This window comes from Panthera pardus, unplaced genomic scaffold (genome assembly GCF_024362965.1).
Source record: "Panthera pardus isolate Hobbes unplaced genomic scaffold, ASM2436296v1 HiC_scaffold_25, whole genome shotgun sequence".
Lineage (NCBI taxonomy): Eukaryota > Metazoa > Chordata > Mammalia > Carnivora > Felidae > Panthera > Panthera pardus.
In genome coordinates this window covers 30,332,860-30,356,585 of record NW_026526821.1, presented here as the reverse complement: position 1 = coordinate 30,356,585, position 23,726 = coordinate 30,332,860, and the positions used below count along the sequence as shown (strand labels likewise).

The 23,726-nt window shown below is 54.9% G+C and overlaps 1 protein-coding gene and 1 non-coding gene across 4 annotated transcripts; one reads left to right on the top strand and one right to left on the bottom strand.

Moving 5' to 3' along the window:
- Positions 1-656: 656 nt before the first annotated feature.
- On the top strand, positions 657-23,726 carry SIGLEC1 (sialic acid binding Ig like lectin 1). 3 transcript variants are annotated; one of them, XM_053890400.1, is made up of 22 exons: positions 657-831; positions 5,827-5,901; positions 6,200-6,559; positions 6,837-7,133; positions 8,361-8,627; positions 8,957-9,211; positions 11,604-11,903; positions 12,593-12,850; positions 13,599-13,922; positions 14,183-14,437; positions 14,659-14,961; positions 16,297-16,557; positions 16,667-16,978; positions 17,922-18,173; positions 18,466-18,735; positions 18,823-19,074; positions 19,396-19,698; positions 20,361-20,621; positions 21,461-21,763; positions 22,036-22,138; positions 22,515-22,584; positions 23,280-23,726. In XM_053890400.1, the coding sequence occupies exons 2-22, from the start codon at positions 5,853-5,855 to the stop codon at positions 23,385-23,387; spliced, it is 5,163 nt and encodes a 1,720-aa protein (XP_053746375.1). In that variant the 5' UTR covers positions 657-831; positions 5,827-5,852; the 3' UTR covers positions 23,388-23,726. The 3 variants fall into 3 exon arrangements, with proteins under 3 accessions (XP_053746375.1, XP_053746376.1, XP_053746374.1); XM_053890401.1 differs by lacking the exon at positions 657-831 and having other exon boundaries at positions 5,574-5,901; positions 22,515-22,643; positions 23,280-23,393; XM_053890399.1 differs by lacking the exon at positions 657-831 and having other exon boundaries at positions 5,575-5,901.
- On the bottom strand, positions 9,767-9,957 carry LOC128773586 (U2 spliceosomal RNA). Its single transcript, XR_008417949.1, has one exon. It is a non-coding gene; the product is annotated as a U2 spliceosomal RNA (small nuclear RNA).

Sequence of the window (23,726 nt, the reverse complement as noted above, 5' to 3'; positions counted from 1 at the left end):
CATATGTCGAATGTCTGGCAGGCCATCAATAAACCTACATTAAAATAAAATAAACCTAGAATAAAAAACAGTAACCAGTCATGGTGGGGAGTTTTCTTTTTTCTGCCTAAGTGGGAAGATGCTGAAATCACATGAAGGGGGTGGGGGCGTAGGACAGACAGTGAGGAAGAGAAGGTGAATCAGAGACACTTCTATGGTCTGAGGAGTATCCTGGAGGTTGGAGCCCCTGTGTCCCCCACAAGTAGGGCCTACTTGGAGGTTCTATCCCACTGGTAGCAGTGGGGCACTGAGAGGCTCCCAGGGCTGGGAGAATCAATACTTGTGTCTGGGTATCCTGTAATGCTCCTTCACCCCAGGCCGGGCTTGCCTTCCTCCTGGTTGTCAGGAGGGATGTGTGTAGAAAGTTATCTTCCTCTTCTCTCAGACTCCCTGAAAAGGCCAAGTGGCCACAAAGAAGAGGAGAATGGACACGGCTGGTAAGCAGGACCTCCCAATTTCCCGCTTTGCCTTAGAGGAGACACCAGCGTGGCCCCCGATCCCACTTCTGCTTGCTCACTACCCTAAGGGCCTTGCCAGGGTCCTTCCCCTGCCTAGGAGGTCTTTCCTGTCTTGATATTACGCAAGGCCTGCAGCTGCCTCCCTGACGAGCCTCCAGGCTGGGCAGTAGAGCTGAGGCTTTGGGAAAAGAGGAAGCAACCCCTGAGGCTGGATCTCCTCTCTTGGGGTGGCAGAGCCCTGGGAAGCCACCAGCACCACGAGCACCTGGCCTTCCTTCCTGTTCTCCTGTCCTGCCGTTCACCAGCCTTGCAGCCACTTCCCTCAGTGGAACAGGTATTCCCAACATTGGAATGCGGGAGGAGGTCTGGGAGAGGGGCGGGGTTGAGATTTGCTTGGGAGTCTTGGGGGTGGGTGCTGGACCGGAACCAACCCAAGCCCTAGATGCTAATCAAAGCTGCACTCATTACCCAAACCATTCCATGCCCCCAAATCTTCCCCAACCCCCATCCCAATCCCCATCCCAACCAACTTCCAGTCCTACCTCAACCCCAGTTCCACCCCAAACATTTCCTATGCATCATCTCCATCCAGCCTCAATCCTGACCTTCATCCTCCCCCAACCCATCACTCTCCTCCCCATGTCCACCCAATTCCATCCCACATGGCAGCCGAGCTTCTCCTTCACCCTGGCCCAGCTGCCGACCAACCCTCATCTTGCCCTCATGGGAGCCCAGGCCCACTCGCCTCCTTCATCACCACTTCTTCATCCAAGCAGGACTCCCAGCACTGTCTAGCACAGTTTCGGGAATGGCTGCTTGGGCTCTGAGCGTTTATAGCCAGATTGGCAAACGAGATGTGGGATTTCTACTGCCCATTTCAACCCAGTAGACCTCATTTATGGATTATATGGCTTTCCAAGTGAAACCTTTGGCTTATATTTGGGGCTTTCCACTATTACGAAGATAACGTAGTCTGGAATTGCCCGTCTGTACCCTGATTTCCTATCTGGGGGGCAGAGCACTCCAGATGGCCGTGTCATCTCACTTCTCTCGTTCTCCAGCCTGATAGGGAAGTTAGGGAGGGGAGAGCCCTGGTGCTAGGAAACAGAAACTGAATCCTGCATAGCTGTCTGCAGTGAAATTACCTCTGCCCTTCTTTCTGGTGTCTGGGATCGGAGGTCAGGGACTCAGGGCCCTAGCCAGCCCTCCCCAGTTGTCCTAGGACACTGGGTCTCACATAGGCTTTGCCACTTACTTGCTCTCACACAGGCAGCAAACATGGGCACCCACCATGTGCCAGGCCACCTCAGCCCAACCATGATGCAACATATACCAATTTGGGGGGTGGGGATTTAAACCCTGTCTTCAGAGCACCCAAGACTTGGAGATACAAAGTGAACCTCAGGAACTTTCTGAGGTCTGGGGAACAATCCTCTCCCACATGGTCACTGCTTAAATAAGGGGTTGTTTCAAGGCTGAGGGGCTCTGGTCCCCCAATACAGGACTCCCTTCCCCAGGACTGGCAACCACCCCCTTACCACCAGGGGGCGCAGGGTGCACACCAGGCGCCCAGCTCAATTCAAGCCCTAGGAGCACCTAACCTTCAGCAAGAGGTTTTCAAATAGAGACAAAGGTCTTCCTTTCTGGGGTCTGTCTTGCCCCTTCTTTTTCCAGGAAGGCTCTCTGGGATGAGGCTGGTCTTTGGGGTGGAAGAGGTTGAGCCAACGAGTGGCACTCTGATGGGTCTGATCTCTTGGGTATTGTAGCTGGGCCAAGTGCAGGTGACATCTCCATGCTGTGACTTGAGGTGGTTCTAGAAAGGATCTTCTCACATGTTTCTTTTTTTTTTTAATTTTTTTTTAACGTTTATTCATTTTTGAGACAGAGAGAGACAGAGCATGAACGGGGGAGGGTCACAGAGAGAGGGAGACACAGAATCCGAAACAGGCTCCAGGCTCTGAGCTGTCAGCACAGAGCCCGACATGGGGCTCGAACTCATGAACCGTGAGATCTTGACCTGAGCCGAAGTCGGACGCTTAACCGACCGAGCCACCCAGGCGCCCCTCTTCTCACATGTTTCAAAAAGCCTGCTCCATTTAGGGGTCAGTAGGTCTAAAATCCCACCATTCCTCCTGTTGGTTCGGCATTGTCCTTTCCATGACCCCAAATGGGAACAGCAGGGGCACTGGAGCCAACACGCCACTATCTTACTGATCGATGTCTCTGCTATAGTGGAGCTCACCCTCTTACCCAGTGTGGCTCTGGGCCCCAGACCCACACCTCCCCGCCACATGCCCAGTTCTGCCTTTCAGCCCAGCATCCAGGCCACAGCCACTGCCTGGGCCAGCATGAGCCTCTCCTGTGGCTAGGGACCAGGTATAGAGGGTGTGGGCACATCCTCCTGGGACAGGAGCAGGCCCAGGGCCACACAAAGAAAGAGACGGAGACAGTCAGCCTCAGCAAATGACCAGACTTGTCTGCTGGAGCAGCCCAGCCAGGGGGCCGGGTCCCCTGAGAAACAATGCTCTTCCTGGCCTTCCCACATCTTTGCCTTTGCCACGCTCCCTGCCAGGATGCCCCTTGTCCCTTCACACTTGGCTAAGCACTGTCATTCTGACAGGCAATCCAGACCCCATCTAGGCCCTGGGTGTCTGCTCAGCACCTCCCCAGGTGTGCCCCCTGGTAGTCCCCAAAATCAGTTGGGCCCCACCCTGCGGCTGATGGGCTGGGGGCTGGGAGATGTCATGAGTTTCCTGTCCCCAGTCCCAGCCTCCCCGCCCCCCCCCCCTGCAAAGTCAGCATTTAGGACCAGGGAGGATTGCAAAGTTTGCAACATGGGTTTTTGTGTGCATGTTGTAAAATGTACTTAATATAAAACTTAACTGTCTTAACCACTTTTAAGTGTACAAATCAGTGGCATTAGGTACATTCACAATATTGTGTAACCATCACCACTTTCTATTTCCAGAAATGTTTCATCATCCAAAAAAGAGACTCTGTATTCATTAAACACTAACTCCCCACTCTCTCCTCCCCACCCCCCGCCTTGCTCCTTGTAACCTCTATTCTACTTTCTATCTCTTTGACTCTTCATACTCCAGGGACCTCATCTAGGTAGAATCGCATAATATTTGTCCTTTTGTATCTGGCTGGTTTCACTTAGGATAATTTTTTGAGGTTCGCCCATGTTGTGACATGTGTCAGACTTTCGTTCCTTTTTTTGGTTGGGTAATAGTCTATCGTATGGATATACCACATCTCTTTTATCCATTCATCTGTTGATGGACACTTGGATTGTTTCTACCTTTTGGCTATTGTGAATAATGTGGCTATGAACATGAGTGTACAAGTATCTGTTTGAGTCGCTGTTTTAAATTTTTTTGGGTAGATGCCTGGAAGTGGAATTGCTGGGCTTTTTGAGGAACCGCCAAACGATTTTCCACAGGGGCTGCGCCATTTTACATTCCACAGGGGCTGCGCCATTGTTCCCACCAGCAGTGCACAAGGCTTCCAATTTCCCCACGTCTTCATCTCCAGCAGCATTTATTATTTTCTGGTTGCGTTTGCCTGTTAGTAGCCATTCTAACGGGTGTGAAGTGTAGCTGATTGTGGTTTTAATTTGCATTTTCCTATTGCCTAATGATGTTGAGCATCAGGCTTCTTGGCCACTTGTGTATCACCTTTGGAGAAGTGTGTATTCAAGTCCTCAGCCCAGTTTCTGAATTTGGATTATTTGGGGGTTTTGTTGTTGCTATTTTTGTTGAGTTGTCAGAGTTCTTTATATATTCTAGATATCAATCCCCTATCAGATATATGATTTGCAAATATTTTCTCCCATTCTTTTCACTCTCTTCATAGCGTCCTTTGATGTGCACACAAGTTTTCAAATTTGACCAAGTCCAATTTTTCTATTTTTTTCCTTCTGTTGCTTGTGTTTTGGTGTCATACTTGAGAAATCCTTGCCTGATCCTAGGTCATGGTGTTTTTCACCCATGTTTTCTTTTATAGTTTTATGGTTGTATAGTTTTAGTTATGAGTGTTTCTGGCATTTCTCCCCACTCAGATTCATATCTTTGGCACTCTGTTTTTTACATTTTTTTAATGCTTGTTCACTTTTTGAGAAAGAGAGAGACAGAGTGCGAGGAGGGGAGGGGCAGAGAGAGAGACACACGCAGAATCCGAAGCAGGCTCCAGGCTCTGAGCTGTCAGCACACAGCGCAACACCAGGCTTGAACCCATGGACCATGAGATCATGAGCTGAGCTGAAGTCAGACACTTAGCCAACCGAGTTACCCAGGCGCCCCTTCATTGGTACTCTTTAGAGCCTCATTTCTAGCAGGGACTCTCGGTGGCAGAGAGCCCACCATCATGTGCATGGTATACAGTCGACATTTAACTCACGTTTGCGGGATATGTGTTGTGCAGGGCTCTTGTGTCCTGTGCCCAGACTTGCCCAGCCGCCAACTCTGGGCCCCCAAGGACCACACCTCTCTCTTGCTCACCACTGCAAGGCCTAGGGGGCTCTGCACTGCTTCAGGGCACATGTCCTCAGCCCCAGCTCCTGAGAAGTGGGTGGTCACCAGCTTCCAAGGACAAGGCAAGCACAGAGGTAGCTGTGGGGCGGCCACAGGGACCCCGAAGGGCAAGTTTCAGCTAGAATCCACCTTCAAGCTGCACCCTGAAGACCAAATAAGGTTTCAACAGGCAAAGATCATTTGTGGTGGGGGCAGAACTGGTCAGCTGGAGAGCCCGTGGGTAGATGGGAGTAGCCACAGGTGCGTGTGTGGGGACCCGGGAATGGGAGCAGAACGGGGAGCAGGATGAGGACCTTTCGGGGATGTAAGTAAATCTTAAAGGCAGCACTTTGGAAAGTATTCGGTCAAGCCCCACTACGGCCTATAGTTGGTAAGGCTGGTGGTAAGAAGACAAACTTCAAACCATCAATCTCACTGGGTTCCGTCCTCTCTGGGCTCCAGTTCCTGTTGGGTTGGGTGGGGAAATGGGGGGGGGGGGAGGAAAGGGAGAAACAGCTGTTCATCTGCTCTGGAGGAGTGTCCTTGAGGGGCTGGGAAAGCAGAACTCGGGGTGGGGCTGAGAGACGCACAGAGGGCTTTGTGGGGCATGTCACCAAGTGAAGGCATTCCCTGGTGCAGTCTGAGTCAGGAACGTGGGCTCCTGGCTCCACGCCCTGCCCTCTCACTGGGTTGGCCAGCATAGCATGTGGAGGGCACAAGGCTGGACTCTCAGCAGGCTCTGAGGCTGAGGTGCCCCGAGTTTCCCTAGAAGGCCCCCGTATGCCCCACCAGCACAGTGTGCATCACCCTCTTAGGCACCAGAAGTAGTGTCACACCTGCCATGGACTACCTGATCCAGCTTCTCCAGTTGACCTCATCTATCTCAGCAGGTAAGCTTTGCTGGCCTTCCCCATCTCACAGGGCCTGGCTTTGGTGAGTCGAGCCCTCCGTTGCCCGAGCAGACTGCACTGTGCCTGGTCACCGGTTTGTCTGCTGAGATTGAAGGAAGGCTCAGGGAGGCAGTGGCTGGCGGCGGGGAGGGGAGGGGGGTGGCATCCAGAGGGGTTGCTCCAAGGGTGCTTTGCTGGGGGCAGGGCAGGCTATGGGGACTCCTCTGGGGCAGATCTGAGGGCCCTGTGGTGGTCCCCGGCCTTTATCACTCTCCTTTCTGTCCCACCTCACCCTCAGGCCTGGCCTCATGGGGTGTCTCCAGTCCCCAGGATGTGAAGGGCGTGAAGGGGTCCTGCCTCGTCATCCCCTGTGTCTTCAGCTTTCCAGCTGATGTGGAAGTGCCACATGGCATCACAGCCATCTGGTACTACGACTACTCGGGCAAGAGGCAGGTGGTGAGCCACTCGGAGAACCCCAAGCTGGCGGAGGCACACTTTCGTGGCCGCGCCCAGCTCTTGGGGCGCACTGAGCACAGGATATGCAGCCTGATGCTGAAGGACCTGCAGCCTGAGGATTCGGGCTCCTACAACTTCCGTTTTGAGATCAGTGATGGCAACCGCTGGTCAGATGTCAAAGGCACTGTGGTCACCGTGACAGGTGAGGGGCAGGGTGGCCTAGCTACTGCCCGGAAGCATCTCCCAAGCTGCTCCTGGCCCCACTGGCTCACAGCCCCAATCCTGAGCCCACCAGCCCTGGCCTAAACCCAGCCCCACCTCTCCCTTGCATTCACCCTCAGTGGGGCTGGGGATAGAAAGCAGCCTCTCCTTCCTCTTAAAGGACCCTGCTCAGGTCTTGCCCCTCAGCTGGACTTTCTAGGGTGTTCGGCCTCATGTGTGGCGAAGAGGAGTCCTCAGCCTCTGGTCTTTGTCCTCAGAGAAGCCCGAGGAGCCCACGATCGCTTGGCCAGCGGAGCTTCGCGAAGGCATGGAGGCCAACTTCAACTGCTCCACTCCCTACGCCTGCCCGGAGGAGCAGATCAGCCTGCAGTGGCTAGGCCAGGACCCCGCACGCTCCATCACTTCCAACCACCAGAAGCTCGAGCCCACGGGCATCAGCCACTTGGGGACCCTCCATATGCCCCTGTCCTGGCAGGACCATGGCCGGACCCTGCAATGCCAACTCTCGGTAGCCAAGCACAAGACTCAGGGCAAGATTCACCTCCAAGTGCAGTGTGAGTGTGCTGGGCGCCACTCCCTTGGTACTGAGGGCACATCTGTGGCTTCCCCAGCGGAAACCGTTCCCTCCTCCAGCCTGGGGAAACAGAGCCCTCACCCCCGAGGCAAAGCCAGACATGCTTGGACCTCCAGGGTCAGGCAGGGCGAGAGACACCGCTAAGCCCTTCTGAGTCACATTTAATGGCTTCCTTGTACCTTTTGTCCCTGAGGCCAGGTTGGGCAGAGAAGGGGAGACACAAAGTGCCAGAGAATTGGGGGTCAGGCAGCAAGGCCCCTGGGATTTATCCCAGCTCTGGAGGATGCACTGTGTGTGTGTGTGTGTGTGTGTGTGTGTGTGTAGGAGGGTTCACCCCTCTCCTGCCTAAGACTATTCAGACTCACGGTGATCAGGGTATTGCCCAGACACCGCAAAGAGGTGGTGGATGAAAGCCTGAGTTTCTACCTGATTCTGCATCTTCCCGTCATGGTAAAACATGGCAGAGCCTGTTCTAGAACAACTGCTGTTCACAGGCACCAGGCTGCCTGGATCCATGCGGCGCAGGAGCAAACGGGGCAAACTGGTCAAGTGACTTGCCCTGCGGAGCCTCCATGTCCTCTGTTCAGGAGACTCACAGATCTCAAGGAACTGGTGTGGAAATTACAGGGGTGCTTGGCACATACCGAGCACTCTAAAACATTAGCTGCTGTTATTTGCCTATTTACCTAGATTAAGCACTTGAACATATTAGCTTCTATTAGCATATTTACGTAGTAAGAGGCTTTGGAACAAGATTTATAGAAACACAATTGTTTTGTATGGTTGGCACCTTCCTCACACATGGGCTAACCGTTCTCAGAGCTCGTTTGACTCTGCCTTTGGACCCCTCCATTCGGTGTCTGGTCCCGTGCCAATAGCTACCACAGGCCACCTAAGCAGGCGGTATGGTGCTCACGGTCCCCAAACAGAACAGAAGGCAATGGACGCTGCCACGAGGCAGAAAGCCGTGGAAGGCAGTGTAGGCTGGACGCTAGGCCAAGCGCTGAATTATCAGGCCCTCAGTGGAAAAGGAAGGAATCAGGACCTCCTTGCGAGTTGGGGGGCAGAGCCGGCCCTGACAGAGGAAGGGATGGGCCCGACCGTTATCCAGATGGGGTTCCTTAGGGCGGAGGGTTGAGAGAGGAGAGAAGGGCTGCCATTGCCCTCCATGGGTTCCTCGCCTGATGCCCCCCATCATGACTTGCAGATGCCCCCAAGGGTGTGGAGATCCTTCTTAGCCCCTCAGGGCGGAACATCCTTCCAGGTGATCTGGTCATACTCACCTGCAAGGTGAACAGCAGCTACCCCGAGGTCAGTTCCACGCAGTGGGCCAAGGATGGGACGCAGCTCAAAGTCCAGGGTCCTGTGCTGCAGTTGCCCCAGGTGGCCTGGGGTGATGCCGGTGTCTACACCTGCCAAGCTGGGAATGGCGTGGGCTCCACGGTGTCGCCCCCTGTCAGCCTCCACGTCTTTAGTGAGTCCTGGGTGAGCCTGAGTCTTGACCAGAGGGTGGGGGTGGGGATCCAGGCTACTGTTGCTGAAGGGAGCCAGGCCAAGGTGCCTCCTGGAACGCAGGCATGGAGTCCTAGCCCTGTCTCAGATAGGTGACAAGCCTTCCTGGCAGGGTGGGATGTCACGAGAACCCTTGTAAACAGGACAAAGAGATGCAGTGCCCGTCCAGAAGGCTCTGCTGCAGAAGGGGCGTGATGCAGAACATGCAGGGGTTTAGGCTGACTGGCTACAACCCCGGTGCCCTGGAAGTCAGCTGGGTATCCCCCCGCGTGCCCCATGCCGCCCCCACAGCGGCTGAGGTCCAGGTGAGCCCAGCAGGCCCCGTCCTAGAGAACCAGACGGTGACACTGACCTGCAACACGCCCAAAGAAGCGCCCAGCAAGCTGCGCTACAGCTGGTACAGGAACCACGTCTTGCTGGAGGACGCCCACAGCCACACCCTGCAGCTGCACTCGACCACCAGGGCCGATACCGGCTTCTACTTCTGCGAGGTGCACAATTCCTACGGCAGCCAGCGCTCTGGCCCCGTCAGCGTGGTGGTCAACCGTAAGTGGCAGGACAGGGGGGCACCGGACGCTGCCAGAGCCCGGTCAAAGGGCGGTCAAAGGGCGAGGGCCCCCACAGGAGGGTTAGGGTCCTGGGCCTGGTTGGCCTTGAGCTCGTGTCCCAGCTCCGCATAACCGGGCACGCTTTGACCTCTCTGGGCCTCAATTTCCTCCTGTTTTAGAATCCTTTCCATTTTGAAACAAGTTAAGCTTGCGAAAAGTTGCAAGGAGAACACAAGAAATGACCACCTGCCTTTACCTTAGTGTCCCCATTTGTTAACAGTTTGGTACGTTCGCTCTCTCTCTTTAAATATATACGTGTATGTATATATATGTGCATACGCACAAGTATGCATATACGTGTGTATTACACACGTGCATATATACGTATGTGTGCAAAAGTGTACACGCATTTTCTATGTAAACATATATATGGGCATTTCATATGTATATACGCTGTATGTGTGGATATCCACCAGTTGGCTGTCACGTATCTGTTAGCCACGTGCTTACATTCTTCTTTTAAATTTATTTTTAACTGTTATTTATTTATTTTTGTGTGTGCACCATTCCTGGAAGTGCTGCAATACCAGGTCGATGCGTGGAGTGGACGGAGCAAGCTCCTTCTCCATCTCCCTGCTCCAAAAATCCATGTAATATATTGTCCTCAGATAGAGGATGTATCAGATATTAAACTGACAAGAACAGAGACGACACTTAATCATAGCCAAAAGGCCGAGAATCGATATTTTAAAAATCTTTTGAAATTTACATCCAGGGGCTCCTGGGTGGCTCAGTCGGTTAAGCGTCCGACTTCGGCTCAGGTCATGATCCCGTGGTTTGTGAGTTCGAGCCCCACATCGGGCTCTGTGTTGACAGCTCAGAGCCTGGAGCCTGCTTCAAATTCTGTGTCTCCTCCTCTTTCTGCCCCTCCCCTGCTCATGCTTTGTCTCTCTCTGTCTCTCTATAATGTATAAATGTTAAAAAAAATGTTTTTTTAAATTTACATCCAAGTTAGTTAACATAGAGTGTAATAACAACATATAGTGTAATAATGATTTTAGTGGTTCATCACTCATCCAAACAAGCGTCCTCCTTAATGCCCCTTGCCCATTTAACCCATCCCCCCACCCAAAACCCTGCCAGCAACTCTCAGTTTGTTCTCTGTACTTAAGGTTTGTCTCTTATGGTTTGTCTCCCTCCCTGTTTTTTATGTTATTTTTGCTTCCCTTCCTTTACGTTCATCTGTTTTGTGTCTTAAATTCCACATATGAGTGAAAGCGTGATATTTGTCTGTCTCTGACTGACCTATTTCATTTAGCACAATACACTCTAATTCCATCCACGTTATTGTAAATGGCAAGATTTCATTCTTTTTATTGCTGTATTTATTTATTGTATATACATATACCACATCTTTATCCATTCGTCAGTTGATGGACATTGGGCTCTTTCCATCTGTTGGCTATTGTTGATAGTGCTGCTCTAAACATTGGAGTTCATGTCCCCCTTCAAGAGAGCACTCCTGTATCCTTTGGATAAATACCTAGTAGTGCAATTGCTGGGTCATAGGGTTGTTCTGTTTTTAATTTTTTGAGGAACCTCCATACTGTTTTCCAGAGTGGCTGCACCAGTTCGCATATCTACATGTTTACATTCTCAAAATTGTAGATGATGTCCCTCTAGCCCTTAACTCCTCAACGTGTATATCCAAAGGTCATTATCATACATAACCACAGTACACTGATCACAGCCAAACCATTTAATATTGATACAATTGATAGTATTGATAGAGCAATATTTTTTAATCTACAGCCCATATTTGAATTTTACCAATTGACCCCATCGCATCCTTTATGGCAATTTTTTTTTTTTCTGGTCCAAGATCTAAGCCAGGATCCTGAATTTCATTCAGTTGTTAAGTCTCTTTATTCTCCCCTTTTAAAAAATCTTTATTTATTTTTGAGAGAGAGAGAGAGAAAGAGAGAGGCAGAGTGTGAGTGGGGGAGGATCACAGAGAGAGGGAGACACAGAATCCAAAGCAGGCTCCAGGCTCTGAGCTGTCAGAACAGAGCCCGACGCGGGGCTCAAACTCACAAACCGAGAGATCATGACCTGAGCCGTAGTCAGTTGCTTAACAAACTGAGCCACCCAGGCACCCCCAGTCTTCCCATCTTTAAAGTGGGGCCCCTGATCCACATTCACAGGGTTGCCACACTTATTGGCCAAGAAGACAAAGTGATTTGCTCAGCCCAGGGACAAATGTGTTCAACAGGCACTCAAGAGCTCTGGGGTTGCCCCTTCACAGGGCATTGTGGGACAAAGGAGGCGCAGGGTCAGTCCAGGGATTGTCCCTGTCTGAGGATGACCATCACCCATCTGTCTCCACACAGACCCGCCCCTTGTGCCGGACCTAACTGCCTTCTTGGAGACGCAGGAGGGGCTGGTGGGCCTCTTCCACTGCTCGGTGGTCAGCGAGCCCGTGGCCACCCTGGTGCTGTCACACAATGGCCTCATCCTGGCCTCCACCCCAGGGGAGGGGGACCACAGCTCGCGCTTCAGTGTCTTCTCCAACCCCAACTCCCTGAACCTGGAGATCCGAGACTTGCAGCCAGGCGACAGTGGGAAATACACGTGCTCAGCCACCAACTCCCTTGGGAATTCATCCTCCACCCTGGACTTCCAGGCCAAAGGTAAGACAGGCACAGGGATGCTGGTGGAGGGAGCCTGAGGAGGAGGGCTGCTCTGATCTCTTCCTCCCAGGAGTCCAGAGCGCTCAGCTGAGGGGCTGACCAAGCTGTTTGGTAAAAAAAATAATAATAATTTTTAAAAAATCACATCAAAGATCTGGACTATACCATCATCCCAACCTGGGAGGTTCCTGAGGCCAAGGCAAAAGGGAAACATGGCAGGTGGCATTATTCCTTATGTACACATTTTGTCTCTGAACTTGAAGGGTCCTTCATATCCATCTGTTTTTTATGTATCAAATGTTTGGGGCAGGCTCTGTTAGGAGTCAGATGCAGGAGGGAAAATGGAAAAACAGGGGCTTCCACATCTTGAAGGATGTACTGCCATTTCCTCCTGCTGAGGCCATGACAGACCGAGCTAATCGATCAAGCCAGGTTCTTGATGTAAGTCCGGGCTCTGGCTCCCAATCCTTCTCAACCATGCTGCAGCCAGCTACTACCCATAGATCAGAATCGGCATTCAAGGACAAACCCCCCTGATACCAAGAGGTTCACAGAGCTGATGCCGTGAAGCCCAGACCTGCCTGTAGTCATGTGGGGAGAGGTGAACCCTGGAGACCTTCCTGCAGCAGGTGGCACGGAGCTGCCGGTGTGCAGGGGACCTGATCCTCCCTTACTCCCTCTTTTGCCAGTGGCCCACCTCCTCATCAGCCCCACAGCAGAAGTGGTAGAAGGGCAAGGAGTAACACTGAGCTGCAGGAGTGGTCTGAGCCCGACGCCTGACATCCGCTTCTCCTGGTACCGGAATGGAGCCCTGCTTTTCGAGGGGCCCAGCAGCAGCTTTCATCTCCCTGCGGCCTCCAGCACCGACACCGGCTCTTACTACTGTCAGGCCAAGGATGGCCACAGTGCCAGCGGCCCCTCTTCCTCCGCCATCCTCACTGTGCTCTGTGAGCGGTCTTCCCACCAGCCCCTGCCTGCCGTGGGGAGGGTCAGCCCACCAGCCACCCCCGCCTCCCTCAGGCCCTCCTGCTGCTGCCTTGCTCCGGGGTCTAGATCAGGAAGGCAGCCGCAGGTCTGCGAACCATAGAGCTCTCCACCCAGGGCTGAAATGTGGGGAACAAAGCTGGGGCTTTCTCTACCTCCCTACGTCCCACCCCCCAAACCCAGCCCCTCCAGGGCCCTCTGCCTCTAGCCTCAAGTGCATCGTTGGGCACCATGTCCGGGCTTTGTCCTCCTGGGCTGGGACCCTGGACACCATGCTTCCATATATGTGTACACACTCATAGGCTGTGCCCTCACAAGCTCCCATAGCCACGAAGGCAGAACTTCTCAGCATAGAGACTGTGTCCTGTTAAGAGTGGGTGCCCCATGTTAGCCTGAGGGGCCAACCTTCAGTGTGTCAGAAGCACATGACGTTATGCTAGCCCATATGACAGCCTTGTCCAAGCTAGAAAAATGGCATTCCTTCCTCTGGGAAGACTCAGTATAGCACTATGGCACAGCTTAGCATGAGGGGCATGGGCTGCATTCCTCCTACCCCGGTTTGGTTGTCCTTGTGCAGTACACAACCTACACAGCTGTTTATGGCCACTTTAAGCACATGCCTTTGTTTAGTGTGGCTAGCCAGCTTTGAGTGGACCTGTACGACCCTGGTGGAGGCCATGGGATGAATGACTATGCTCTTCCTCCCTATAGATGCCCCACGCCAGCCCACACTCACTGCCCAGCTGGACCCTGACGCCGCAGGGGTTGGGGCTAGACGTCAAGGACTCCTCTTGTGCCGTGTGGACAGCAACCCCCCCGCCCAGCTGCGACTGCTCCACGGGGACCATGTTGTGGCCTCTTCTTCCCTGCCATGGGGCTGTGGGGGTTGTTCTCAGCACCTAAAGGTCACCAGAGCCCCCAACCTGCTGCGTGTGGAGATTCGTGACCCAGTGTTGGAGGATGAGGGTGTGTACCTGTGTGAGGCCAGCAATGCACTGGGCAACACCTCTGCCTCTGCAACCTTTGATGCCCAAGGTGAGTCATGGCAGGGAATGGGTGGCTCAGGGTCAGGGGTTGGTACTTGGGATGCTGCCACCCCTGGCTCCCCAAGGATGGTCTGTTAGCTGAAAGCACCTCCATTCAGCAGCGGGAGTTCGCTTTGCTCCCCTGCCCCATGGGAAGCCCAGGGGGTCTCATTCCTGCCTTCTCCAGGCTGGGAGGCTGGACTCCGACCCCACGGGGGAAGTGGTCAGGGTAAAGCCTGTCTCAGCTGGCCCGTGCTGCCTACTCTCCAGCCACTATTCTGGTCATCACACCATCGCGCACGCTGCGAGAGGGCACCGCGGCCAACCTGACCTGCAGTGTGAACCGGGAGGCCAGCGGCCCTGCCAACTTCTCCTGGTTCCGGAATGGGGCGTTGTGGGCCCAGGGCCCCCTGGAGACCGTGACGCTGCTGCCTGTGGCCAGAACAGATGCTGCCCTCTATGCCTGCCGCATTCTTACCGAGGCTGGGGCCCAGCTCTCCACCCCAGTGGTCCTGAGTGTGCTCTGTGAGTGACGGGCAAGGGCAGAGTTGGGTACTCAGGGGGTGAGGGAGTGGTCAGTGGGAGGGAACAGGGTAGGGTTGGGTTTGGGGGGGGGGGTCAGAGCGTGGCTGGGGCGTGGACAAGGGCAGGTCTGACCTGTGTGTGTGGAGGGGGAGGGGCACACAGGGGCAGCTGGACTGTGGTGAGTTGTACTGGGGGTGGCCTGACCTCCTTCCTGTCTGCAGATCCTCCAGAACCTCCAAAGCTGTCAGCCCTCCTGGATGTGGGCGAGGGCCATGTAGCTGTGTTCATTTGCACTGTGGACAGTCGCCCTGTGGCCCAGCTGGCCCTGTTCCATGGGGAGCGCCTCCTGGCCACCAGCCTGGGGCCCCTGCTCCCACACCATGGCCGCCTCCAGGTCAAAGCCACAGCCAACTCCCTGAAGCTAGAGGTCCGAGACTTGAACTTGGAGGACTCCGGAAGCTACCGATGTGAGGCCACAAATGCCCTTGGATCCACCAATAGCTCCCTCTTCTTTCAGGTTCAAGGTGAGTTTCAGTTCTCTAAAGACGTGGTAGACCCCCTGGGGGCTGTTCTAGCCAGACTTTGGGCTGGGTCATGTGGATTCTATGCAGAGATTTGAGTCTTTTCCAGGTTAAGGGAGTTTCTAGCTACCCAACAGGCCTCCCTTTGTCTCCAGCCAAATATTTTCACCTGTAATAACTGTGGTAACCACTAGGGGGCAGTGGCAATTGCATAAGGTGGCTTGCTTGGTTGGAGCGCTTCTGTCAGAAACTTCTTTTATAATAACATAATTTTGATACATAATAAGAATTTTCATACAAAACAGAAGACACATATACTATGCATACATGTGTGTAATGTATGTGTGTGAATATGAATATGCACATACATGTATATGTAGAAATATATACACATACACATTAATATACATGTATTCTTCTGTAAAAATCCTCCCTAAGTGAATAAGCCAAGAAAGAGGAAAGTTAACACCCATAAGGCTGCAAAGGCCAAGGAAAAAAACACCCTTTTTTTCCTCCCACGATGACAAACATCAATTTTCGAGCACTGTCCTTGGGCTTTGGTTCTATATGTCTTTTCTTATTTATCATACCCATTCCACTGGAAGAGACACTGAGGGTCAGAGTTTCAGGAGCTTGCTCATGGTCACATGACTAGCTAGCTCTGGATTGATTTGGTTCTGATTCCAGGCACAGCCTGTGCTCCCACCACTCCAGCTACCCCACCTCCTTGCTCCCCACCCCAGCCTCGTCCTGCCTGGGACCCAGGGGGCACCCGGACAGCCCTTTGCTTGGTCCTCCCAGTTCGTGGGCTCTCATGACTTGGAGCCTGGGTGCAGAGCAGGCCTGGAGAGGACTCAAGACCACATAGTGGCTAACTTTCCCTCCAAGTCCTCGGCCACCCATGCTGGGTCCAGATCAGTATCAGGACCAGGCCCTCAGCGCGGCCTAAACCCCTCCCATTTCAGTGCTTCAGGGGGTCAAACCAGCATTTGCCAAGAGCTAACATGTGCAGGTGCTGTGCCTGGCACTGGGTTACAGGTCATATAGGCTGGGCCTGCACTAGGCTCACCTTCTGGTAGGTGAGATATGACTGACAGAACAAAACTGTGGCTCAAGGTGGTAGGTGGTAAAGACCGGGATAGACCCAGTGCAGGGGAGTTGGCAACAGGACAGGAGGAGGCATGGAGCTGAACTGGGGCCCTTGGTGGTGGTGTGGTAGGTAAGCTATGGCTCCTGGACATAAGATTGAGGTCATGCAGTCCTGGTGTGCACATACATCCCTAGACTGTGGGAGGGTATGGTGGAGAGCCCTCACCTGCTCTTGGTTTCTCCCCACAGGAGCCTGGGTCCAGGTGTCACCATCGCCCGAGCTCCGGGAGGGCCAGGCTGTGGTCTTGAGATGCCAGGTGCCCACAGGGGTCCTGGAGGGGACCTCATACCTCTGGTATCGGGATGGCCAGCCCCTCCCGGAGTCGAACTCGGCCACGCTCCACTTTGCAGCCATTACTGTGAGTCAAGCTGGGGCGTACCATTGCCAAGCCCAGTCTCCAGGCTCAGCCACCACGAGCCAGGCCGCCCCTGTCATCCTCCACGTGTCCTGTAAGCTTTCATCCTGTCCATGTTTCTTCGGGGGTGAAGGAAACAAGGGCACAGCTGGGGGAGGGGTTGGGGGAGCCCAGGCGCCCTGACCACTCCCCACCTCCTGTAGATGCCCCTCGCCAGGCCACGCTCACCACCCTGATGGACACAGGCCCTGGGCGACTGGGCCTCCTCCTGTGCCGTGTGAACAGTGACCCTCCAGCCCAGCTGCGACTGTTCCACGGGGACGACCTCGTGGCCTCTACCCTACAAGGTGTGGGGGAACTTGCAAGCAGCTCTCCGCGGCTGCAGGTGGCTGTGGCCCCCAACACCCTACGCCTGGAGATCCACAATGCAGCGCTGGAGGATGAGGGCGTCTACACCTGTCAGGCCACCAACACCTTGGGCCAGACCTCAGCCTCTGCCAACTTCGATGCCCAGGGTCAGTGTGGGGATGTGAGTGTGTGCATGGATGGCTCCTTTAAGAGAGGAGAGGAGGCTGGAGAGGGTTCTGGAAGCCTAAGGCACAGCAGGTGGGCTGAACATAAGGACTGTCTCCATTCCCATCCCCCCTTTAAGGGCAGCAATTTCCAGACTTGGGTTTCATGGAAGAGCCTGCTTTATTTTTTCATTTTTTAAACATTTTTAATTTATTTTGAGAGAGAGAGAGAGAGAGAGAGAGAGAGAGAGAGAGAGAATCACAAGCAGGCTCCACGCTATCAGTGCAGAGCCCGACATGGGACTCAATCTCACAAACCGTGAGATCGTGACCTGAGCTGAAATCAAGAGTCAGACGTTTAACCGACTGAGCTGCCCAGGCACCTGGAAGAGTCTTTTTTAAAAACAGAAGTTTGCTGGGGCGCCTGGGTGGCTCAGTCAGTTAAGTGTTTGACTTTGGCTCGTGTTCTCACAGTTCGTGGGTTCGAGCCCCGCGTGGGGCTCTGTACTGACAACTCAGAGCCTGGAGCCTGCTTCGGATTCTGTGTCTCCCTCTCTCTCTGCCCCTCCCCCACTCGTGCTATGTATGTGTCTCTCTCTCAAAGATAAATAAAACATTAAAAAAACAAACAGACAGAAGTTTGCCTGATGTCCAGAGGATAAAGCTAATCAAGAGAAAGGAGGAAACACCACGGGGCAGGGGAGGCTTGTGTTCTCCCATGTGCCCATGTGCCCCCCACCAGGATCAGGGAGGGCTCAGGACACTCCAGGGCTCTACAGAACTCTGCCTGGGACCACCAGAGAGGGCGAGCTGTTTCCCAAGCTCGACCTTGAGCCTCGTTTACAGGCGGGCCACCTGTGCCTCTCAGAGGCTGACATGGAGACAGGTGGCTGGCTTACCCAGCTTCACAACTCTCCAGCGTCCCCCTGCCCTTCTCTCTCCCCAGCTGTGAGTGTGCAGGTGTGGCCCAAGGCCATCGTGCAGGAAGGGCAGCTGGTGAACCTGACCTGTCTTGTGTGGACCACCAACCAGACCCAGCTCACCTACATATGGTACCAGGACGGGCAGCAGCGCCCAGGGGCCCACTCCATCCTTCTGCCCAATGTCACAGTCACGGATGCTGCCTCCTACCGCTGTGGTGTGCTGACGCCTGGCCGGGCACCCCGCCTCTCCAGACCTGTCATTCTGGATGTCCTCTGTGAGTCTGGTTGGATGCAGGGTGGGGCAACAAGGGATCAGGGCATGGCCAGAGTCCCACAGATGTCCAACCCAGAAACAGTCCCCATCTGTCCAATGAAGCTCAGAACAAGGAACACTGAGTTGAGGGTGAGAGGAGATAGGTTCTCTCTGGGCAGTGGAGCAGGGGCCATAGATTGGGTAATCAGGGGCCCTTGGGGTAGGGAGCCAGGACCCTCCTGGTTTTGAATGCCACCCGCCAACTAGCCTCCCGGCTGCAGTCCTCTGAACTGTTTCCTTTGGTGTCCCTGTAGACGCACCCCGCAGCCTGCGCCTGACCTACCTCCTCGAGAGCCGTGGTGGACGGCTGGCCCTGGTACTGTGCACTGTGGACAGCCACCCAGCCGCCCAGCTGGCCCTCAGGCACGCTGGCCGCCTCCTGGCCTCCTCGACCACAGCCTCTGTCCCCAACACCCTGCGTCTGGAGCTGTGGGAGCCCCGGCCCAGCGATGAGGGTCTCTACAGTTGCTCTGCCCACAGTCCTCTGGGCCAGGCCAATGCATCCCTGGAACTGCGGCTAGAAGGTGAGGCAGGGCATGCCAAGCCCACCAGGGGAGGGACCAGCTGTGGGATCTGGCTGGGCCTAGCTAACCCTGCTCTCCTTGGTACAGGTGTGCGGGTGACCCTGTCACCATCAGCTGCTGTGCCCGAGGGGGCGCCCGTCACAGTGACCTGTAAAGACCCTGCTGCCCACCCACCCACTCTCTATGCCTGGTACCACAACAGCCGTTGGCTGCAGGAAGGCCCAGCTGCCTCTCTCTCGATCCCAGCAGCTACACGGGCTCATGCGGGTGCCTACACCTGCCAGGTCCGGGATGCCCAGGGCACACGCAGCTCCCGGCCCACAGCCCTGCAAGTCCACTGTGAGCAGGGGTCCTTGGCTGGGGGTGCCGAGGATGAGGGCGGGTGGAGGGCACTTCTGGGCCTTTGTAGGGGTGGACACAGGGCTGCAGTGGACCTTGGAATGGGCACTTGGGAAAAGAAGGACATAGGTGGTGAGAAAAGAGACCCTAGGGTCCTGTGAATCCTGCCTGGAGGAGTCTGTCCACAAGACTCCTGAGAACTTGTCACTTCTAGGAAGTGACCATTTGTCCAGAGGCTTCACCTTCACCAGTGCCAGGCGGGTAGGCCATGGTACAGGGTTTCTTAACAAGGCCTCCAACTATGTCTTATCCTGCCACCAGATGCCCCTCGGGATGTTGTCCTGTCGTCGTTTCAGGACTCGAGGGCGAGCCCCATGACCGTGGTACAATGCACCGTGGACAGCGAGCCACCTGCTGAGCTGGCCCTGTCCCGTGATGGCAAAGTTCTGGCCACCAGCCATGGGGTTGACGGCTTGGCATCGGGGACAGGCCATATCCAGGTGGCCCGCAATGCCCTGCGGCTGCAGGTGCAAGAGGTACCCTCAGGTGACAAGGACACCTATGTGTGCACAGCCCACAACTTCCTGGGTTCAGTCAACACCACAGGGCAGCTGCAGGCAGAAGGTGAGTGGGAGAAGGGGGAGGGGAAGGGGCGCAGGCGCAGCGGGGCTATGTGTCTGTGAGGGGTGGAGCTCCTGCGAGAGGGGGCAGGCTGACCAGAATGGGTGGATCTAGCCGTGCCCCATCTGATGGAAGAGAAACAGCTCTCCTGGAGGCAGGTGCCCAGTCTGAAGGGGAGAGACAGCCTTGCCCTTGGAGAACCCCCTACGAGGGTGGAGCTGTAGCTGTGCCAAGGGGACCTTGGATGCGGGCAAGGCATAACCCCACCGTCACAGACCCCAACTTGGGGTGGGGGCACAGGCCTGCCCTGGGGAAGCTGGGGTGGGAAGAGAGACACAAGCTCTACCTTCAGGGATGAGGTGGAGCCCTACCTTTGGGGAGTCCAACCTGAGAGCAGAACACAACCTCATCCATCGGAAAGTCTGGTTTGTTAAGAGAGACACACAGCCCTGTCCTGGAGGTCCCCAGTGCGAAGATAAGAGACAGACTTGTTCTCAGAGATCTCAGTCTTATGGGAGAGACACGGTCTCACCTTTGAGAGCCCCAAATCAGAACGGACCTTCCCATAATGCACAGAAGGCTCTCAGATGCCCAGATCCTACCCAGAGGCTCCAGCTCCCACAGGCCTGCTGATCCCTGACGACCTCCTGGTCCTTGGCCCGCAGGTGCACGTGTGGTGGCCGAGCCAGGGCTGGACGTGCCTGAGGGTGCACCGCTGAACCTGAGCTGTCGCCTCCCTGGTGGTCCTGGGCCCATAGGCAACTCCACCTTCGCTTGGTTCTGGAATGGCCAGCGACTGCACGTGGAGCCTGGACCCACCCTTGCTTTCACCCACGTGGCCCGTGCCCAAGCTGGGGTGTACCACTGCCGGGCCCAACACCCCAGTGGGACCACAACCTCTGCTCCAGTCATGCTCCGGGTTCTATGTGAGTATGACACGCCCCCCCCCCCCCCCCGCCCGCCTCAGTCTGTCCACACCTCACATGCGCACCTCAGGTCTTCCTTCTCTTCTGTCTGCAAAGAGCAAAGACCTTGCAGGTATGGAGTTCCGGGTGGGAGGACTCCCGCTCACTGATTGTGTGATCTTGGGTACCCATGCCTTGGTTTCCTCATGCATGACGTATCAGTCCCCTCACCCCGCGAGGAGCATAGGAGGATAACGGCACGTAGAGTGCCCGGCATACAATAGGCCCTCATCAGCCTTGGTCCCTTACTCCATTCCTCATGAAGGCGCCATGCTGTCAGTCCGATATGGCTGTACTAACAAGCCACTCCAAAACATAGAGCGTAAAATGACAGCCATTTTATTTGCTCACAGTTCCGTGGGTCAGAAACGGGGGCCTGGCTGAGCTGGGCAGGTCTCCCGCTGGCCTCACCTCATGTGGCTGCAGTTGTCCAGTGGCTGAGCTGAAGCTAGACAGCCTAGGATGGCTTCATCCTCATGGCCGGCAGGGGCTTCATCCAGGGGCTGGCTGCTGGCTGGGCCACCACACGTTGTCCAGCATGCTGGCCCGGGCTTCCCACATGACTGTGTTCGCAGGAGGGCAGAAGCTGCGAGGCCCCTTGAGGTCTAGCCCTGAAGTCACATAAAGCCCCTTCTGCTTTCTAGTGGTCAAAGCAAGTCACAGATCAAGGAGTGGTGGGGGGCGGGGGGGTGGGGTGGGGTCGGCTCTACCTCTTGATGGGAAGAGCAGCAAAGTCATCTTGCCTGGGTACAGGGAGGGGAGGATTTGCGGCCATCATCACACTCCCTGTATTCCCATAGACCCTCCCACGATGCCCACCATGACGGTCTTTGTGGAGCCGGAGGGGGGCATCCAGGGCATCTTGGACTGCCGAGTGGACAGCGAGCCCCTAGCCAGCCTGAGCCTTCACCTCGGCAGTAGGCTGGTGGCCTCCAGCCAGGCCTGGGGTGCTCCTGCAGAGCCACACATCCGTGTCACGGCCACTGCCAATGTCTTGAGGGTGGACATGGAGGAGCTGAGGCCCAGCGACCAGGGGGAATACGTGTGCTCTGCCTCCAATGCCCTGGGCTCTGCGTCTGCCTCCACCTACTTTGGAACCAGAGGTAGGTGGGGCGTCCGTCTCCCAGGCCCCTCTGCACAGAGGCCCAGCTCTCGGGTCCAAAGGCTTCCTTCTGAGGTCTTCCCTGAATCCCTTCTGCTGTAATCAGTTTGTCTGACTAGTCCAGACTGGTTGCCTGAAGCGCCTTTGCATGGAGGGGGCTTCTGAGATAAAGTGAAAGCTAGAATAGTTTTCATCTTTGGGGAGTCACCTTGGGAGGGAGGATTGGAGGCCTGGAGTCATAGGTGCCACCTCAGCCTCACCCTTGTGTTCCAGCTCTGCACCGCCTGAGTCTGTTCCAGAAGCTACTCTGGGTCCTGGGGCTGCTGGTGGGCCTCCTCTTCCTGTTGTTGGGCCTGGGGGCCTTCTGCGCCTGGAGGTGGGTTCAGAACTGGGGGTGGATGGGGTGACCTCGTCCTCCCCCTTGCCCCTCAACATTCCCTCGTGTCATTCCTACCAAATTCACAAGCTCCATACTCTCTAGCCTGTTTCTCTTTCTCCCACTGCTCCAAATTTGGGAATCGCTTCTAGAATCCTCTTTATATCCATCTTGCTATGGTTTTCTTCTTTCTTTATCTGGACCCTGTCTGTGTAAAGAAAGTGCTGGGAAGGAAGAAAGATAAGGCACCCCCCTTCCCCACAATGCTCCCACTGCTCTGTGCAGTGAGAAGTCTGGGGCTAAGCAATGGGGTTCTGGAGAGGGAGGGGAGGCAGGGGGAGGGGAGAGACTTTCTGAGTCCATTCTTGTGTTGCAGGAGGCATTTTCGTAAGGCGAGCGTGGGTGAGAATTTGGTTGAGATGGATTCTCAGAAGGAGATGGCACAGGTATCCATTCACCCTGTGGGCACAGGCAGACACAATGCCTAGCTAACCCACAGCGCAAGGTTGGCACCTAGAGACCGCAGTCATATACAGGATGGCCCCTGGGGCTAGGGAGAGAATATGGAGAACCCAGGGACCCCTGAGAAGATAGGGGAGCCACATTCTGACTGGGGCCCACAGCAGTCGCGGGTTTGCTCACTGGGCACTTCTTTGGGCATACCGTAGGCCAGCGTGACTGGTTCTCTATGGGACCTGCTGGCTGGGTGACTGGGGCAGACCTTCTGAACTTAGCAGCATCACCTCCACATCCAAGACACCTCTTGGAACACAGAACCCCACCTGTGTTTTGGGCTCTCTCTTTCCCACTCCTGAGTCTGCCGATCACCTGGGCAGGAGTGAAAGTCTGTTTTCCCTTCCCTGTGATGTATCCCCTCTGTAGATAATCATTTGGTGGGCCAGGGCTCGTAGCCTCATGGCCAGCCAGGCACATGCTCACCAATCCCCTTGGGATCCCTACACATGGCTTGAGGTCTGGGGGACCGTCCACCAGAGTTAGAGGTCAGGTGATGACGGTTCCCAGAGTCCTCATGTGACCAGTGTTTTCTCTGAGGGAAGCTCAGTGGTCCTGATCCAGCCACATGTGGGACCTTGTCCTGTGCTCCACCCCTGAGCTGACCTGTAGCATTGCCTACCCTCAGGAGGAGGAGGTCACCAGAATCTGCAATGACGCAGGCTTCGTGAACAAGGTAGCACTGAGTCCTGCCTGCCTCTGTGAAAACAATTCTGCGACATCTGACTTTCTGTGACCTGGCTCCAAACCTCTTGCCAAGAAAAATGGGCAATGATAGGTGAAGGGGCACCCTAATCTACCCAAGAGGTGCTGACCCCCGAGGACTCTGAGGAGAAACGGACTGGTCATGTTGTCAACTTCTCTGTTCCTTTTCCCTGGATCTCATCTTTCCTTTTCTCTTCCAATGGACTGCCCCTCACATATTTTCCCCCAAGCCCACTGTGGACTTTTTGGATGGATTAGAAAAGAAGAGAATCTTTCTACAGCCTCACAGACTGGCCTAGGCACTCTGTATTGGCTAGAATAGAAGTTAAGCTGCTGTAATAAGAGACCAAATACAGTAACTTCAACATGA

Bases quoted from the DNA above. Each gene is read 5' to 3' on its own strand.
- SIGLEC1 (XM_053890400.1), top strand. From the start codon at position 5,853: ATGGACTACCTGATCCAGCTTCTCCAGTTGACCTCATCTATCTCAGCA. The intron at 18,174-18,465 runs GTGAGTCTGGTT...GTGTCCCTGTAG, and splicing joins TGTCATTCTGGATGTCCTCT to ACGCACCCCGCAGCCTGCGC. The intron at 19,075-19,395 runs GTGAGCAGGGGT...TCCTGCCACCAG, and splicing joins CACAGCCCTGCAAGTCCACT to ATGCCCCTCGGGATGTTGTC.